Source organism: Euprymna scolopes, chromosome 28 (genome assembly GCF_053919585.1).
Source record: "Euprymna scolopes isolate OS-2025 chromosome 28, ASM5391958v1, whole genome shotgun sequence".
NCBI classification, from domain to species: Eukaryota; Metazoa; Mollusca; class Cephalopoda; order Sepiida; family Sepiolidae; genus Euprymna; species Euprymna scolopes.
In genome coordinates, this window is record NC_136509.1 from 38,576,232 (window position 1) to 38,596,773 (window position 20,542).

Below are 20,542 nucleotides of genomic sequence, written 5' to 3' on the forward strand. Positions count from 1 at the left end.
GATACCAATTAAGCAAGGTTTACTCAATTTCGGTTTCTGAAGATCTTTTAAGCTTAAGCCTTGAATTTTAAGCATTTTCTAGGATCAAAATCATGTCATGGATTTTGATCAAAATTGAAATAAAGATTGACATAATGGTTAGCAGTATTATATCTTGTCTAGACTTTTTAGCACATCAGAAACAGGTAACAGTCATAACCCATTGACTTAAAATGAGTGCCTTATGCCAAATTGCTGATTAAATTTGTGCTCATTTTTGCATTAAATACTAATCCCTATTAATTCCTAACTGTGCATCAAATGAATACCATAATGTTTAGTTTACTGTACCTTTTGACGAAGGTCCATGCAAAATTTCAGCCAGATTGGCCCAGTAGTTTCCCCCAAAAAATGGAACGATCAGACAAAGAGAAATATAATATAGATTTTAATCTTCATAAGGAGACATAAAAGTATTGCATCATTGTTCTATATAGGGAATTAATTATCATCCTGTGATGAGTATTCTTCTAGTATATATATATATATATATATATATATATATATATATATATATATATATAAAGCTGGTTTTACAAACCTTAGGTGAACTGTGAGAGCGATCTTACAACAGAGTAATCCTATCTGCCCCTTTTCCCTCTACTCCTGCTACCTATTTCCATCTGTGTTCTCTTGACCAAAGATCTGTGAACTCCCAAATTCCATGTGCAGTGTTTTGTCTGTTCCTCCCTTAGTATCATCCATGCGCTGAGCAGTTTCAACCTGTATGAGGATGCAGTTCAAGAACCGATCGATGAGTTTGATGCCCTCTCGGATGCCCTCTCAGATCCGACCACCCAGTAAGTACCTTGTTTTACAGACCGTTCGTCTACCACCACACAGACGAGCAAAGCACTCTTACTACCACTCTACCATTTTGCCTTTTTTTCCATCCGAAAGAGTGTATCTTCTCTGGCCTTTCTGACCACCGTGACACAGGAAGAAAAACAAAAATTCGAAATCTAAAAAAAATTTTTAAAATTGCACAATCATTGAAAGGTATATTTGTTGTTTATTTTTAGTTGTCTGGTAAGTAAGCTGTCTCGTCTACCCCCATTTCACTGTCTTTGTCTCATGGGGCAAAGATTAAATCATGTATTTTTCAGGCACTGTTTCACATATTTACTGTTGTGATTGGTGTCGCCCCCTGGCCAAAAAAAAAATTGCACAAAACAAAAACAAAAAAAATCACAAAAAAAATCACCAAAAAAAAAAAAAAAATCACAAAAAAACAAAAAAAAAAAAAAAAAGATCACAAAAAAACATGTATGCTGCAGTTTCATTTTGTTTACTCATTTTATTCAGGAGAAATTCCTTGGTTTCTCAAGTTCGGTAAGTACACGATGCCAGAAACTTTCGTTCGGTTGTTGTTAATGAACAAAATATTTGATGATCTATGCCATAGTTTACGTCTCCTCATCCTCAATGATTATAATTGACTTTTCTCTACTAATGCAACCACCGTTTCATTATCGAAGCACTTTTCTTTCTTCATTCACACATGCATCATAAAAACAAATACGTAACAACAAAACCTCCTAAATTTTAATTATTTCGATCCTTTGAATTACTATCCTCTCGTATCCTTGTCATTACGTGGATTACTCTTCTCATCAGGCATCTGAATAATCCACATAATATAAATTTTCATTCCTCATCTCAAAAATTCAGAACAATACTATTCTAATCTTGGTTATTTTCAATATCTTTCACCTGATGTTGTCTTTCAGATGTATTTTTAAGTCAAACCCATCCACATGAATCATTGGCGCAACAGGTGTTTATTAACAATTAGTTCTAAGTGACGGTGGTCTGTAGAGTAACGGTTCAATCCTTCCTACAGGCAATAACTTTTAAAAAAAATAAATAAATGACTAACTATAGTTGAGGCCGACCTGAAGGCTCCCTTTTCATTAGCTGCTACACTGAGATGTAGGGGAGGACGCCACTCCATTCCTACGATTACTCTACTTGCCCTTCATCTTTCCCTTATATTGCTGAGTGTTTAGTAAGGAGGCTTTAATTACTATATATATATATATATATATATAATCTTTTTAAAGTTTTTGGTATGATCCTCTGATAATTGAATTCCAGTAGCCCAACCCATTAGCAGTTTTATCAGTATGCCACATGGGTCATAAGTAATAACAACATAATAATGAAGACTTCTAGCTGGTTATGACTGACAGAATGAAGACAATCTACCTCAATATATTTAATAAAGGGTTTAGTTTGAAATTCCATATAGGTTCTCTGAATTCAACATAGATATTCCCGAGTTCAAAGAAATGCTCCCAAAAAGGATTGGATGTTACATCAGCCGAAAAATTGTGAAAATACCAAGATGAGAATAGTTGTCCAAATTATAAATCCTCATCTTAAAAATTCTGAAACAAAGTCCCTAAATGATAAATATCAATTTAATAGTGCACCTAAATAAACGATTGAACAGACTGGAATTTCCGCCCCCCCCCCTTTCCTTTTTTTTTTTTTTTTTTTTTTTTAATTCATTGCATGATCTGCTCAAACTAATGATTTTTTTTTATTATTGAAAGCTTATCAAATCAATGATAGGTCATTACTGAACACCACAGGGTCATAAATGAGCACTCTTTTGGCATTCAGTAATGGCCACAACCCTCATTAAAATTGACTTTGTGAGGAGACGGGTAAATAGTTCTTTTCTGAATAAAATAGAAATTGTTTTAATCTTGGGGTTTTTTTTTCCATATTGTAATTGGCCAGATATGCTATATTAACAATGGTTCAATATATAAATATAAATTTTAAAAATAAGCAAACAAACGTGGTTAGATAACTCATTGCAATCCTTTCAACAATCCAACTATATTTGATACAAATAAACTTTTGCATATCCTTGACTTGTCCACTAAGTTTCAATCATAAATGTTTAACAGTCTTTGTTTTATTTCCATTCAGTTATTTTACGAGGACATTTGGAGATTAGGTTGTCAGAAGGCATGATTCTGAACAGGCTTCACACTCACCAAACCTTAACTTCCCAGATTTTTATCCGTGAGATTATCTGAATAATAATATCTGTCAAAACAATCCAGAATTGAAGAGACATGGGTGCTTGTGCAGTATAATTACATTTCAAAAAAATGCATTTCAAGAAAAAAAGAAAAAAAAATTATAAAAGAAACCACATGTATTTACAGGTTATGCTAAAATTAATAAAAAAAAAATTCTGAAATTACAAAAAAAAAAAAAATGATCAACCCCTCAAATATTAGCGATCTGCCATTTTCTATTTTTAAATGACGAATTACAATTATTTTGTCAAAATCATAGACTGCAGTTACCTCCCCTGGATTTTAAGAACTCTATCGTATTAACAAATACGATAAAACTGTATAATTTGATAACTTGTATTTTTACTTGTAATCATTTTTCTTCTCTATATCTTTTGTAAATTTTACTCATTTTTACATGACATGTAAGTACGCAAAAGAGTTTTTACCTAACATGTATTTATTTGAAATCAAATTATACTGCGCTAGCACTGAGTGACATCTCAGCTCAAATCAGAGCTGTGCTGAATGAGGATTACATTCAAGTTATTCAGAATTTTCCTCATTGTATTCAAAATATGCTTGTTCTAGTTCTGCCAGATTAGGCTGTCTGAAGATACTGGCTTTCTGCCCAAAAATACACCAAACATTGATGTTTTTCTTTCATATTGCAAAACTCAGTCATGTTCTGCAAAAAAAAACAAAAACAAAAAAAACAATTTTCTTTCTACAAATCAATCAAAGCAAACACTGAACAAATATTTGAGGATATAACGAACTTAAAAGCATTAAATTTTTTTCCAAAATTACTCGATTCCATATTAAATAACCCCAAAATGGATGATATTCCATTAAGCAAAAGCAACCAACCATATGTGTTTGTAACACAGAGGTGCATATTTAGGTCATAACAATGATAAAGTATTTGATTGAAACTTGATGGATAGATCAGTCCTAGACTTAAGTTTTTCTAAATATCAAGTATGGTTGGATTTCAGAAAGGATTATGAATTTTATTAACAAATTAATTTAAACTTATATATATATATATATTATAAATTTCTATAAATTTCTTCTGTTTAATTAATGTAATCTTACGTTTTTTAGTTTTTAAAATAATTTTGTCAAAAGCATACACCATGCGACAAAGTAAAAAGCAACAAAATATATTATCAAATGTACTAAAAATAAATCATTTGAATAAAAATTATGAACTTGATATCTTGTTTATAATGCCTAGGCAGTGTGTACCAAGAAATTATTTTGACAAAAGCATGCACCTGCAAGGACAATGAAATAATTATTAGATGTACCAAAAGGTTATTTGAATACAAATTATGAACCTGCCAAAGGCACCTGCTGTGAAGAAGCAACTTGATTCAAAAGATAAGTTAAAAGTATGATGCCTGAAAGGTCATTTTCGGAAAACGATTACATGGATATAATCAAAGTCTGGTTAATTTAATGAAACAACGATAGCCAAATGCAACACTCTTGAGGGGTGTGGCTGCAGTAACAATGCTATCCAAAATGGAGCATTTCAGATGGTCACAAATGATTATATAAGAACAAACAAAAAAGATATTGTTGGTTGATGATTTAGGCCCAAGTAGAATCAACCTGTTGAATTCTTGTGTACATATCTCTTAACAATCAACCATCCATACCAGTCACTAACAAAGATAAATCTATATATTAGTGTCATTATTCTTTTAAACACAACAGAAAAATATAACACAATTTTTTTTTTTTTTTTTTAATTTCATACATACCAAAATATACTAAAATGACTACTGTAAGATTTTTATTAAAGAAATTTATCTTACAGAAAAAAACACAAACACATTCATAATTTAACATTTTCAAATTAGAAAAATAATTAACTGCAAACCTATCAAAACATTCTAATTTGATGTATTTTACATCTAAATAATATTTTATTAAAGTTATATAAAAATACATTCCATTTTATAACATACTAAAATAATTGTTATATTTTATTTGTACATTTTAAAAATCATTTATTCTAAAATAAAGAATGTTACATTTTATTTTCTCTTTTGGAACTCTTCCAAAAATTAAAAGCAAAATATTTCCGTTTAGTTAAAGTGCACTCGTGCTGCAAATTCTTCCCATTAATTCAACAGCACTTTTTAAGATTTTTATCTTAAAGATTGAATTTAAATCTTTCATTTTATTTATTTATTTATTTTTTTTTGTATTTTAACATGAGCACATAATCATGCACCATGATCTAAACTGGAATTTACCGTCTTCAGTTGCTTTTTGTCACAATCAGTAAAATAAAGGGTTAAATGTAGCTGAAAATTCTTGTTACTGACCAGTACAAAAAGCACCTAAAGAAGCTTGCAAAGTATGACAAGATAAATAAAGAGGAGGAAAATAGTCCAAAACGTATGAATAATGTAAACGCTTTGTTATTTATTATGAAGCATATGTACGGACACAGACTGGAGTTACAAAGGCAAAATAAACACAGAATAAATTAAAACAACCAAGAGATTGACTGGTTTCGTGTGGATCTATGAACGTCTACATTTGTAGATCTGAACAGAGTCAGTCAATCTCTTCTTTTTTTTTTTTTTTTTTTCTCCTGTGTTTAATTTGTTTATCTTTCACTAGTTTTCTACGACAATTCACTTTGATATATCATATATTCTATCTTCATCTACACAGAATTGCTTCCCGGCTCATTATAAGATTGCTGTTTCAAGTCTAATATAAACAAATTCGTGCTGAGCCATCCTTTTAAATAATCAATTTCTGACCAGTTGCAACCGTTGTTACTAATACCCTTTGGTGTTTCACTGTCTACTTGTCAAACTCAATAATCCTTATCCTCGAGTGGTCTTTGGACCTTGATGATGTAGTGACTTGCAAAATCCCAGTCTTCAAGTTTGATGATCCTGAAGATTGATCCTGTTTGAATTCTATTCAAGATCTCTGTTGGCTTGAATCCAAGTTTTCTTGAATTAATCAACTTTCCTCTACTCTTTCAGCTGAAGAACGATTGATCTCTAATTAATTTAATGCACTGAAAATTCAGTTTGAAATTTCCAGATGTTTATTGACTATTGCTCTTATTTATTTGCCTTCCTCCTGAGGACAGAGTTAAACACAGTCATTTTTTGAGTGGGGTAGGTATCCAGCTCCCCCAAAAAGTGGCACTCTGAGCCAATATTTTGTTTCAATTTGATGTAGGACCTCTTCACTGGCCAAGGACAAATTCTTGCTGATAGTTTAGATCTAAGTTTTCTTGGATCATCCTATTTTCATCCACTGTTCCACCTGAAGAATGCACTGAAAATGAGAATAATTTATAACTTGTGCACCAGAAAGGATTCAGTTTGAAATTTACGCATCAAACCATAGCCACTCATATTTCCATTTGTGGGATTATTTCAAAGATGTTTACCTAAACAATCATAAGACTATTCTTAAACTAAAGACGAACATCATGGCTTTAATCATGGCAGTGCCATATGAGGAGTGTGCAAAAGGTATTCACAATTTCACCCATTGTATTCAGATGTACTTGCAAGACAAATGCACATTTGGAGCATATAATTGAACACCAATAAAAGGTTGTCAGTAAAAACTTGGTGGACAGGTCAAGCCTAGACTTAGTGAGACACAAGGTCAGTTTTTGATGTGAGGAAAATCGGGCTCACCAAAAAGAGGCACTCTGAGGCAATTTTTTTGCTCCATGTCAATCTAGAACTTCTTCATTGACCAAGAACAAATCCTTTTTGGTGGGTTTGGATCAACGTTTTCTTGGATGATCGTATTTTCCTTCACTCTTCTACCTTAAAAATACACGGGAAATGAGAGTAATTTACAGCTACTTCCGAAAGGATTCAGGTTGAAATTCTCGTTTAAGAACCTTGTATAACCAAAAGCATCTGAAGAAGACGCAAGAATGCAATGTTGTGAAAAGTAGTAGCATTTAAGATGCAGAAAATATGTTCTTATCCAGAATTTTCCCTATATTAAACAAAAATAAAGAAAAAGCTGCATGTACACATGACATGATGAAAATATCATATTCCAAAAACCACATGAATTGATCAAATAGTTTTATTTTCATAAAGAAAATCATTTTTAAACGATTAATTGGAATGTGTAGGCATTACATAAATCTTGCAAATTTTAATTATTGTTGATTTATCTCCCTTTGATTTTCTTTTCAATTGTTATCAAAATAGTGGCCAAGATCACCATTCTTTGATTAGTCATAAAATTTGATTTTCTTTATAAAAATAAAACTATTTGATCAATTTACGTGATTTTTTTAAATATATTTTCATTTTGTCATGTGTTTTTAATATATGAAAATATATACAGTTTTTTTTATATTTTTGTTTTTAATATATGAAAAATTCTGAACAAAAACCAGAAAACAATGTGAAACTTGTGAATAATTCAAACATTGCAAAGCTTAACTAATGCTTATGTAGGCAAAGCGATAAAATAATAAAATTTCTATATTTAACAAAAAATAATCCATCTTAAACTTACTCTTGTTTAATTCCTCTCATGTAAATGCTTTATATTCAAAATTCTCTCTATGACCGTTTTGATCTTTTGAAATTGTCTCAACAAAAACAAAAACAACCCAACAAACTAAAAACACTTCTTACTGTATTCTTGACTTTTTCTTTTTTTCACTCGATTCAAAATCAGACAACTTCACCTCTCCGAAAACAAAATGCAATTGATTTGTATTTTGTCCTCATAAATACACACATCCGATTCATTTTTTATTTCATCTGGTGATGAGACTTGGTACTATCATATTAGGCTGTCTGAAAATACTGACTTCCTGACCTAAAATGTATCAAACATTAATACTATTGTTTGTTTGTTTTTTTCTCTTTGGAAAACTCAATCATGTTCTGCAAAAACAAAAACAATATTTTCTCTACAAAATAACCAAACTAAACATCAAGAATAAATATTTGAAAATATAAAGAACTTAAAGCTTAAAAACTTTTTCCATAATTACTGGATTTGGCATAAAATAATTCCAAAAGGGTTTATATGCTGTCAACAAAAAAAAAAAAAAAAAAAACAACCAAAGTGATGAGGCCCCAATTTGGAAGCTTTAGGGAGCATGGAATTGTTCCTTTGTTACCATTACCCTTAAGTCCATCTTTAATTGGTAGTGGTACTAGCTGTAAGAATCCCACCTGTAGGTTAAATAGGAATCTGTTTATTTACATTATGAATAACTAGTTCAAACAAACATCAAATATGTCATAATCATTTTAACATATCGATTCTTGTCAGATTAGTAAGTCTAAGCAACATTGAGCCTGGTCAATACTCAAAAGTCCATCAGTCTAACATTCAAAAATAACATAAATTGTAACAAAATGTTGCTAATGCTGCTGCAAAAAAGGTGAGCTTCTGCTTCTCGCACCTGCCAGTATTCTACATCTCTACAAAGCCACCATCTGCCTATGCATGGAGTATTGTCATCATATTTGAGCTGGTGCACCAACAACTAGCCTCTTCGTCTTAGACAGAGTCCCAAAAGAGCCTCTAATCTGATAGGTCCTTATATTATCGCAAAAACGGAAAATGCCTATTGGCTGGAAAAGACCAAGGCTATAAGTAGAAGAAAACGGCTAGCAGAAAAAAGTTCCACAAACTTGAAGAGAAGCTATAGGAATAGGAAGCTATATTACAATGAGGTATCAAAACGGTAAATTGATGGCGGCTACTAGACGGAGTCAAATGAAGCAGGGAATAGATCAGACAATTCTGAAGAACACATACCATAATAGTGTTTATGTTTAGGCTGAGACTAGCAGCATCACATAAAAGTGCAGAGAAGAAGAAGAAGAAGAAGAAAGAGCTCAATCAAATTAGATCCATTTTGTGCACTTTATCAAAAGCATTAAAATGAGACAGAATCATTAGCTCAAATATTACAACAATACTCCATACATGGTTCAAGTAGCTTTGGAACAATAGCGAGAACTGATTTTATGAGATGCAGAAAGAGAAATAAATTTAGTGTATAAACTCCAAGAAAGATTTGGTGAGGAAAAACCAAGAAGTATCAAAGTCAATTTCTCAAGAACAGAGGCGGCCATGATCTGATAGTAAACAGTCTAGATTTTAAATTATTTTAATATTTCTAAATCATTTTCTATAATTATGTTTTTAATATTTCTAATTTTTTTTTTCGAAAAAAAAAAATAGGAAAACAAGTTCTCCACCCCAAAAACTTACTTCATATCATCAATTATCAATCTGAAATCATACTAAATCATTTCTCTGACAATCTGTTTTAATTCAAGAAAAATAAAAATAAAGCTTAATTTCAAGATCATTGAATATTTTGATCATCTGCTACTGATAAAAAAAAAAATGAATACTGAAGCTGCCTTAACTCACCATTTACTAATCGAGAAAATATGTTTATGCTTGAATAATAATGATAATGACCAAAAAAAAACCTAATTATTTCTCTTGAAATTTCTTTTAATTAAATATTCTTAAATAACATTTGGAATGAGTCCATAACCAATGCACGTTTATTTCTTTTCTTGCCACTAGTTTTTGGTTTCGTCTATTAGCAAAGAAGTTGCCATTGAAGAGGCATCCATGTTGGATTTTATTTTCATTATCACTAACTTTGTCTCTCCTTTTGCAGGTCATTTTTTTGTTTTCTCTAACATTGACGGTCAACATGTTCTTTTCTTTTTTTTATATATATTATAAAGTTTTTTGCTGAGACTATATTTGCATATTTTATGTCTTGCAATTAGAAACTCTCCACATATCTATCCCTCTGTCTACCTGTCTCTCTCTCATATATATATATATATATATATATATATATATATATATATATATATATATAATCTACATCTCTATCTTTATCTTTATATATGTCACGTTCGATTCATCTCCCTCTTTCTTTATATATATATATATATATATATATATAATATATATATATATATATATATTAGTATGGGACGATTCCAATATTTTTCCCGATTCCAATACAATTACCGATTCCAATTCTTTATAAATCTCTAAATATTTAACCAGAAAAGTGTTATTTTGTCCCAGTTACCGTAAAAACACATGTACATCTATTTTCTCAAACGTAAAAACACACTTGTGATGAGGTGATCTAGTGATTTTAGTCTTACTGGAAGCTTAAATCAATAAATATTTATTATTTTATTGTTACTACAAGTAGTAAAAGATGTTTCTTAAACCAAAATCAAAAAAAAAAAACAATTTAAGGAATCGGTTTTGGCATCGGAAAATAGGCTCAAATTTTTCCGATTCTGATATCCCAAAAGCTCTGATTTTTCCGATTCCGATTAATCATCCTAACACTAATATATATATATATATATATATATATATATATATATATATATATATATATATATATACATAAACAGACTGAAACTCTAATTTATGAACATATCATTAATTTCTTCAACTCTTCCATAAAAAACAAATACAATGTAAATTTACATATTTAACAAATTTTCTCCAAAGACAAATGCAAAATTGATTGTAATAAACACATCTATTAAAATTGAGATTTTTTTTCAACCGTTAAATTTTAAATTCTGAAGATCAAAGTCTTCTCACACAATGAATTTTCTTTCATATATTACACTAGTTAAAATATATTGAAAAAAAAAAATGAACTTAAAAAAAACAATATTTTTAAAAAGTGTCTAATACAAAGTAGAGTTTATTACTATACATTATATAAACATTTGACATGGTCTATATAAAAGCAATTACATTTCAGTACTACATGCACCTCATCAGAGCGAAAAGATGGTAATAAAATAATTCATCCAAAAGGGTTATAATTAGAAATTTTACATACTAGTTCTGTTAGTTAACAAGTGATGTGCAATTATCAAACCCAATAAATACACACATATAAAGTTGTCTTCAAATCTTTATATAATAAGTTAGTAGTGTGTCTGCACAAGTAATTAACAAAAACATGGAAAGTAAAAGTATAACAATAATATATTAGGCAGAAAAGTTATATACATATTTACATGTCTTCAGATATACTTCAGTTGGAGATATTTTGGCAGGTGGCGTGTTGCATGTCTTACTGGAGGCAACAGTCTATTTGGCGGTCGTTGCAGAACTCTCCCGGTATTGGTGATTGATACCTTTATATATCTCACTCACCCACCTATGTTAATTAGTGGGCGTCTCCACAACAGTTAGGTATGTGCATATGTTTATATATACTGTATAATCATGTTGACACGACAGTTCTTGTTAAATTATTGAAGTTAAGCAACATTGAGCTGGGTCAGTACCAGATGGGTGACCATTTGGAAATATCAGGTGTTGTATGTAGGAGGAAGTTGACACTTCTGGGTAAAAACCTAATGCCGTCATCTCATCTCAAAAGTTACTGGCAATCTCTTGTGAACTTAATATTCTCATATGACTTTCTCCTTTGGAGGAAACTGGTTCAACCCACGTAAAATGAGTGCTGCTTCAGTACAGTTCAGTACATGTTTATTTCTATGCATAAATTCACTCCTAAACTAATTAACTAATCATTATTTTCGAACACAGTTGCTAAGCATAAGTTATAACTTACGCTTAGCAGGTGGGTTATATTTAGTTTTATGCCAGGAGAGCGAAGAAGAGATGTAAGCTCTTTGTTAAAATTCAGATACTAGTGGTTTTGTGAAATTTTAACTGATGGTATTAGAGATCGATTAATAAATATTCTTCAAATTTCAGTTCTTTGGAGTATTTTAAAGTAATCTTTTTATGCTTAGCAGCTGTTTAAAAATTTATAATCGGTTGATCAAATTTTCATTTGAAAATGCAAATGTTTCAGATCGGTTGTCAGTTAAGCAAGCTTCTCTAAATGTAAATTTCTTCTGAAGACGCCTTAATTGTAAGCCTTAAATTTCAGACATTTTCTAAAATCAAAAATAATGTAATGGATTTTGACCAAAATTTTAATAAGAATTCAGGCATAAAATTTAATAGCATTATATTAATTTTCATAAGAGAACATATACAAGTGGTACAAAGCTGTTTTATCAGAGGAAATTAATTTTATTTATCCTGAGATGAGTATTCTAGTTTGCTTTTTTTTGTTTGTGTTTTTCATATAGATGAGAAAGAGGGAGCAAAACAAAGATTTGATTCCTTCTGAAGATTTTTTTTTTTTTTTAATTCTCACTCTAATATGTTCATTTATATGCCTTAATTACATCGCTTATTTCTCTATCATTTAGTAGCTTTATCCTATTTTTTTAATTTTACAGAATGAAAATCATATAATAGACTTTTAAACAAAATTGAAATAAGGATTCTAAACAAACGGTTTAGTAGTATTATATCTTGATTTTAATTTTCATGAGGGAATATAAAAGTGGTTCAAAACTGTTTATGGGAAATTAATTTTGCCGATCCTGTGATGAGTATTCTAGATTTCTTGTTTATAAATAAAAAATAACCACTGATGAAAAAAACCAAAACAGAGTAAAGAAGGAGTGGTCTTCTTTTTTTCTTTTTTTTTTTTTTTCTTTAAAAGAAGTACTCCTGAAAAAAACATTTTTTAAATTCTCACTCTAACATGTTCACTTATGTGCCACGATTGTGCTGCTTATTTCTCCAACATGCACACATGTTTAAAAATCACTGCCAAATTTTCACAAATCTTCAATTTTATCCTACAATTAAAAAAAAGAATTATTTTAACTCAAAAAATATCCTTACAACTTATTTTCACTTTATTAAAATTCTTTACACGTGCCAAAAACCAAATTGAGATAACTGACAGCTGTGAACAATCAGCTTGATGGCCAAACGCAATGGCTTCTTATTAACATTCAGTCGAAAAAAAACAAAAAAAAAAAAACAAGAATATTGTTAAAACATTGAACTCTCGATACTTTTTAAAATCAAGACATTGTAAAACTAGAGCAAGCAATCAATCGATTTGATTGAATAATTGGTAATTTCATTGATTTTGATGACAATAAAAGTATTGGAAGTGTGGAATATTCGTGGATCCTCATTCAATTCCAGGCAATGTCAGGTCTCCCTGCTAGTCTATATATATATATATATATATATATATATATATATATATATATAGTCTGTTTATTATACAAGCATTATTGGTTACATATGTGCATACATGTTTCAGTCCCAATTCAGTTGTATAATGTTTGTATAATAAACAAACTATACACCAGCTCTGTCCTGCATTGAGCATTCTTTAATAATCATGTGAGTTTCATTGGATTTACATTTAGGAATCAATCAATACAACTGGTATTTATTTATATACACACACACATGGCATAATCACGTTGACACACCGGTTCCAGCTGTATCACTAAAGTTAAGCAACGTTGAACCTGATAAGTACTAAATGGGTGACCATTTGGGGCTTCCAGGTGCTGCTTATCTCGGCATTGTTTCTAGTTGTCCTGGATTTCTCCTTGCCGATTCAGGAGTGGTGTGGTTAGAGATTGCACAACCCTTGCCTCACAATTACACATGTAGCTGCCCTTACCGGAGGTATCCTTTGTCTTTCGAGACTGAACGGAGACGTGTGTGTGTGTGTGTGTGTGTGTGTGTGTGTGTGTGTGTGTGCTAGGTGACGATCATTAATTCCCCTAACCTGACATCTCAACTCACAAGTGAGGAAGCACGTTTATTTGGCTACAGAAGAATTGAGATCTGTGAGATCCTGTTTTTGTGTTCTGTAGCCAAAAAGCAATCAATAATAAAGACTTTGATGTATAATATCTGTTTATTAAGATGTAACATTTTTAGATTTAAATGTCTGTTGTTTCTGGCACAAGTACGCATTATCACCCCTCTCTCACACACACACACACACACACATTTTATACATGTGATATTATTCCAATTAAAAAAAAAATGCTGAAAATTAATCGCTTATAAAAACAACCATATTTAAAAATAGATTTTACCAAAATGAATTTTCTGGCCAGTGAAAATTGAAGACATGTTCTGTATGGAATGAAATGATAGAATGATACGATTGATGTTTAATGTGAGTCTTAAGATGCACTTAGATCTGATGAGGAAGATAAAATTTGGACAGTATTGGGAGGTGTGTGCAGAACAAAAGGGTTGGGGGTCATCTATATATATATATATAAAAGGCAAAATGTGTGTTAGTGTGTGCACATTTTGTGTATGTCCGGCAAAGAGTTTTTTTTTTTGTGAGGGGGGGGGCTCGAGGGGGAGGTCACTGTTTCTTAGAACTTTTTATATGCTACCTAGATTATAATAGCTACGATTCATGAAACGAGGTCGTGTGTATCTTTAATTTGGGTAACTTTTACATGCTATCTTCACAATTTTTTTTTTTTTTTTTAAATCTCCACATATTTGTTTGTTTTTTCCATATATAAGCGAAACCGAATCCAGAGCAAATGAAGCTCCTTGGCACATGGAAGGTCTAGAAAAGCAACCAGCTTTGATTAATGTGGGGGAAACCCCTTATATCAGACGATTGCTATTCATTTGGACACTCCCCTTTTTATGTGGAGCTGGTTTTCCCCAACATCTTAGGAAAACTGGCTTGTAACCAAAGTTCATTCCCCTATGGCGTGATGTTTGACCTCATTAAATTTACGCACCCGTCACTTAACTTCTTAATTGTTAAATTAAAACATTGTTCAGTTCCTGTCTCATCGTGGCTGAGTGGTAAGATGTCAGGCTTTTTCACACTTCCTTTCCACCTTTGTGTCAAGGGTTCAGGTTCGAGCCTACCTGCCTACTAAATTTTTTTTTTTCTCAACACACACTTACAAACACCCAGGCAATGCCAGGCATCCCCACTAGTCTATAATATAAATCTCACCTGTTTGTTTAAATGTATGTATGTATGTATGCTTAAAACTTTCGACAGAGGCAACGGATTTTCTTAAAACTGGTATCGTTTTGAAGCTTGACCCTTCAGATGACAAATATCGAAAAATTGGCTAAAAACATTAATTCTTTCACCTTCGACTGGGCACTTTTCTACAAGGAAGGGTCGTTTTTTTCGTCGATATTTTCAAAAGTCATCCTCTCTTTTCAATTGACTAGCCCTAATTTAAACCTTCGCCACTTTCGGTTTGGACGCAATGGCAAAGATGTCACATTTTTTATCACATTCTTTTCCTCCTTTGCGGTACGGGTTCAAGCCTGCCTGCCTGCCTGCCTGTTTTTTTTTTCTTATGATCAACACACATCTCCAAACCCCCAGGTAACGCCGGGCACCCAGGCTAGTGTTCAAATAATGGATGAGAGTGTTTAGTTTAAAAAGATGAACAGTTGAGATGGCAGGAGAAGACATAAGGATGTATTTGAAAGAGGGATAAATAAAGACCTTACCAGCGATCGGTTAGAGGTCAAATCCAGTGAGCTTGGACAGTACTTGATACTTCCTCTTCATCCTATGTTTCGCAGGTGACTATCAAGATATGCTCTTACGTCATGATGATAGAGGGGAAGTGCTCCATCCTGCTGGAAGTGCCATTCTTTATTCCTAAACATCTCTTGGGAACGTGGCATGACGTATTCATGTAGAAAGTTGAGATAATTTAAGGAGTGTATACATTTTATTGGGACACCCTGTATACATTTCACCTGTCATCCCTTTTTTAAAAGATGGAATCACCTGATCATCGAAGACAAGCTTCAAGCAAGCAACGAAGAACGTCCGGACGGTCCACAAAATTTTATAATTATATAGATTAAAGCATTATTTATGATAACAAATATTATAGTTCCATAACATTTTTTGTATAGTTAATTATTTAATGACCATATGATAACACGGCATGATCATGCTGGTGTATCAGTTCACGTTAAATCACCAAAGTTAAGCAACATTGCGCTTTATCAGTACTAGATGGGTAATGATTTGAGAATACCAGGTGTTGTATGTAGAAGTTTGTCGACACCTCCAAGAACTAAAAAAAACACTGTCATCATTTCTCTTGACCAGGATATAGATGTGACTGGGAGATGCTTGTGAACCTGATATTCCTATATAACTTCCATTAGAGGAAGACGATTCAACCCACCTATGGTGAATGTCGTTGGCGTATGATAACATAATAAATTTAACTTTAAAAAAAAAAACAAAAAAAAAACTAATCTCCCCTCGCACCTCCCCAAAACTTTGATTACTTGTGAGGATGCTGTTGCATTTTCACGCAGAGATAAGATAATTTTCATAATATAGACGTTGATGACCAGTACTAGTTTATACAATAAACAGCATAGTTTATAGATTCTCTCACGTTTTCTCTCTTCTGCATCCTTCTCTCTCTCTCTCTGCATGACAGATTTCACACTGAACAATCCACCTCTTATGACAGACATTAAGAGATTTTGGAACAGATTTTCTAATTAGGTCAGAAATAAACAGGGCAGAAATATACAAATTATGGTTAAAACAGGAATCTATACTCTTATAATTTTTTTTTTTATATTTATTTAAAAAGAAAATACAACTTTGTTATATATGGGTTGTTGAATTGCATTCATTTGATTTGCAAAAGATCTAGCTAATTTGCATATTCTTTTCAACATTCATTTAAATTAATTCTCGTTTAGTTTTTTCGGTTTTCTTATGGGATAATCATCTTTAGTTAACTATTATGTTTAATTATATTCATGCAGATATTCTACATGATTTATACTTACGTAAAAAGATTATAGTAAACCCAAACCTCTTTCTATATATATATATATATATATATATATATATATATATTTGTTTAAAAAATTTTACCTATCAAACTCCTGTCGGTTATTGGTCTACATACATAAAACTTAATATTTAGGGTATTTGAACCCATGTGAAACTTTATATTTGGGTTTTAGCTGGGGAAAATCGGTGCAAAAGTGAAAATTAAAATGAAATTTGCCAGGTGAAAGTTGAAAGACGGCATTACGAATATGTGTGCATGGCATAATAGCTATGGGTTAATATTTTAATTTTTAGCTTCGCATTAAATATGTCTTCATAATACAGTCATTAACTTCAAAGGAAAAAAGTAAATCGCAAGCTAAATGTTTTGGTTTCAATTCTCAGTTGTGGTGCACAAGTCATTTTTTTTTTTTTTTTTTTTTACTTTTTAAATCATTACTATATATTGGGTCCAATACATTTCCCTACCAAACTAATCTGTCAATTTTCAGTTTACAGACTCGAGATTTGACATAAAGGGTATTGAGATTTGTGAAAAAAATTTTAATTGGTTTTCGGCCAGGAATTTGGCTATCAAGGGGTCAAAATTCAAGGATTTGACCTTTGAAAACTCTACCAAATTCCTCCATTAATTTTGGATCTAAATACTTGAAATTTTAACTGTGGGTTACTTGGACATGGATCAAACTTTTCAATTTGATTTGATTTGAGCCCAAAACAATAAATGGTAAGGGGTCAAAGTTTTTAAAAAATTTCATTATTCAGCCAATTTTGGGTCTAAACATTTGAAATTTTACATAAAGGGTATTCTGACATGCAGCCAGCTTTTTAATCAGTTTTTGGGCGAAAATTTAGCTGCCAAAAGGTTAAAGTTGAAGAGATTGACCTTTGCAGATTTTACCAAACTCTTCCATCAATTTTGGGTTGAAACACTTGAAATTTTAGATGTAGGTTACCTGGACATGAAGCAACCTTTTTAATATATATATATATATATATATATATATATATATATATATATATATATATATATACATACATACATATACACACAAAGTTATGAATGAGCAAAGTCAGGCTGAATTGCTAGTATTGTATAATAATAAATACAAAATCTGCATTAATCAAAATATCATATTTAAGCGTATTTTACGACCGGGCAATGCCAGGCGGCCTGCTAGTATATATACATAAGATAGTTGTCCACTAAAATAGTTTTGTAGCTCATCAGCATAGTTGACTGACTATATATGTATATTTCTGTGTTGGTTCTCAATAATACATAGAGCTCTATATTTATTTGGCATAAATCTTTGTATATGATCTATTTTAATTCCATCATTTCTAAATTTTCTAAAATAGTGTAAACTGAAAAGTAGGATTTTTTATTAAGCAATAAATCGTTTTTTTTTTGTTGTTTTTTTTTACTTTCTATTTTCTTTTTTATTCTTTCTGTTTTACAAATCTTTTTATTTTATACTCTGCGTCTTACTGACAAAAGCTGACATTCTTTTTTATGTTTACTTTTTCTTTCTTTTGCTTTTCTGATCTCTATTTTCTTTTAGTTTTTTTTTTTTTTGTCTCTTAGTTTTTTTTACATGTTCTTTGATTTTCTTTTTCTCTGGCTTTCTTTTGTTTACTTTTTTCTTTTTCTTTGTTTTTTCTTTTTCTTTGTTTTTTCTTTTTTTTCTTTTCTTTTTTTTTCTTTTTTTTCTGTTTTTTCTTTTTTCTTTTTCCTTTTTTCTTTTTTCTTTTTCTTTTTCTTTTTCTTTGTTTTTTTCTTTGTTTTCTTTTTCTTTTCTTTTTCTTTGTTTTCTTTGTTTTTTTCTTTCTTTTCGTTTTCTTTCTTTTCGTGTTCTTTCTTTTCGTTTTCTTTCTTTTTTATTTTAATTTTTCGTTTTCTTTTTTACTTTTGTTTTGGCTTACAAAACAAGAAATATATAATCCAAGAACATACCAATGTTATACAAAAATGCATATGCTACATGTAATAATATTTATTTCAAAGTGAATGGTGGCCTTATAGAGGTATAGGATACTTTCGGGCGTTAGTAACTTTCTGGCACGGTAGAGAGAACCTACCTTTTTCGCAGCGGTCCTGGCAATGCGCTCAATGTAATTGTTCCTACTCATGTTTCCTGTGAATGTTAGGCCAAGGAGTTTAAAAGATGTGTTTTCAGATAAAGAGTCTTTGGCCATTGCTATTGATGTAGAGAAGGTTTCTTGTAGTTATTGAAGGAAACAAGTTTAGTCTTGGCAGCATTGAATGTGACCATCCATTTTTGTCCCCATTCCACTGCAGATTGGAGGTCATCCTCTAGTGTTTCTGCCATTTCTTTATATTGATGTTAGCATGATGTAGATGTTCGACATAAATGGAGACGCTCTCATATTATTGTAGTTCTAGCAAGGACGCCCGACGTAGCCCGGTTGTAAAATATGCTTAAATATGATATTTTAATTCTTGCAGATTTCGTATATATTATTATAGAGTTTATGTTCTATCGATTTTTATATTTTATAAAGTTATGATTTCCAAAATAAAAAAATATGTCCGTATGACTAGGGTGCATCAGCTTGAATTGAAACCAAAACTTATGAAAATAAAAATATGTATATATATATATATATATAACTTGAGTTCCTTCAGTTATAACGAAAACTCATGAAGAATTCTTGGTAAAATTATTTATTACAAGAAATGGAAGTCCATGACAATTAAAAGACAGTCACTCGGATGTAAGCGTGAAACACAAAATAAATAACACACGCTATCCTATTAATATATAGATGAAAACATGTCTTCCCTCTCATAACTGCCATATATAAATTTTGTATCTCACAAAAAATTATGAAAATGGGACAATAAAATTACAAATGAATAACACAAAACATTAATTTATTTTAAACTTTTTTTAATAGTTATGCAAATTAGGCATGTTTGAATTGCATCTTTATATATATATATTATTTAAAAAAGAAACTGTTGCATTATTGAATTAAATAACAGTGCACCATGTTGATGGTAGTATAGATTGATAAATAGAAACATTTTACATTTATTCATTTTGAAAAGAATAAACTCATTTGAATGTGATTTATTTTAACCAATGTGATTTTTTTTACTCCCAAACATGAAAATAATAAACATTTTTCCATACTTTTTCTATTTTGTTTTTATAATCTGCTGTTTATTGAATTTTGTTTACTTTCCACTAATGTCTCACTAACATTTCATTTTAACTGTCCTTTTCTACATTAAATTAAATCTTTTTTTGTTTCATGTTTTCTGTAATTTTTTATATATGTTGCTTGTGAAGTCCAAAATGTGATGTGAAAGTGATTGATTAGAAGTGGAGGCTGACTTGAAAGTCTCCTTTTTCATTAGCTATATCCAAATACATATTTAAGGGGGGAAAAAATAGAATCGTTTGTTTGTTTGTTGTTTTTTTTTTTTTTTTGTGTGTGTAGTTTGGTGATCTTTTAAACCAATGCATTTTAGGTGAAAACATTATTGCGTACTTGCCCATCATGTCGAAATTAGTATAAATTACAAAAAATGATTCTGTACAAAAATAATTAGTTAAAAATAGAATTTATCAAATTATTGAGGTTTATCATGGAAGGTTTGTGTGACTAATTCAGTATGATAAACAAGGAAGATAACCTTTGATTTGAATTGACTTAAATTGAGGGTCATTTTTATCTTAGGGCATGT

General features: G+C 30.8%; 1 protein-coding gene across 28 annotated transcripts in view; it reads left to right on the forward strand.

The window, feature by feature from the left end:
* LOC145249568 (uncharacterized) overlaps positions 1-20,542 on the forward strand; it is a 585,438-nt gene that overhangs the window by 409,206 nt on the left and 155,690 nt on the right. For 6 of the 28 annotated variants that reach the window (XM_080111254.1, XM_080111253.1, XM_080111243.1 and 3 more), the window contains exons 12-13: positions 735-839; positions 1,345-1,371. The exons of 12 other annotated variants lie outside the window; for them this stretch is intronic. In XM_080111254.1, coding sequence (XP_079967380.1) covers positions 735-839; positions 1,345-1,371 — 132 coding nt within the window. The remainder of the gene's footprint in view (positions 1-734; positions 840-1,344; positions 1,372-20,542) is intronic. 10 more of the 28 variants (XM_080111260.1, XM_080111263.1, XM_080111266.1 and 7 more) reach the window with 2 other exon arrangements.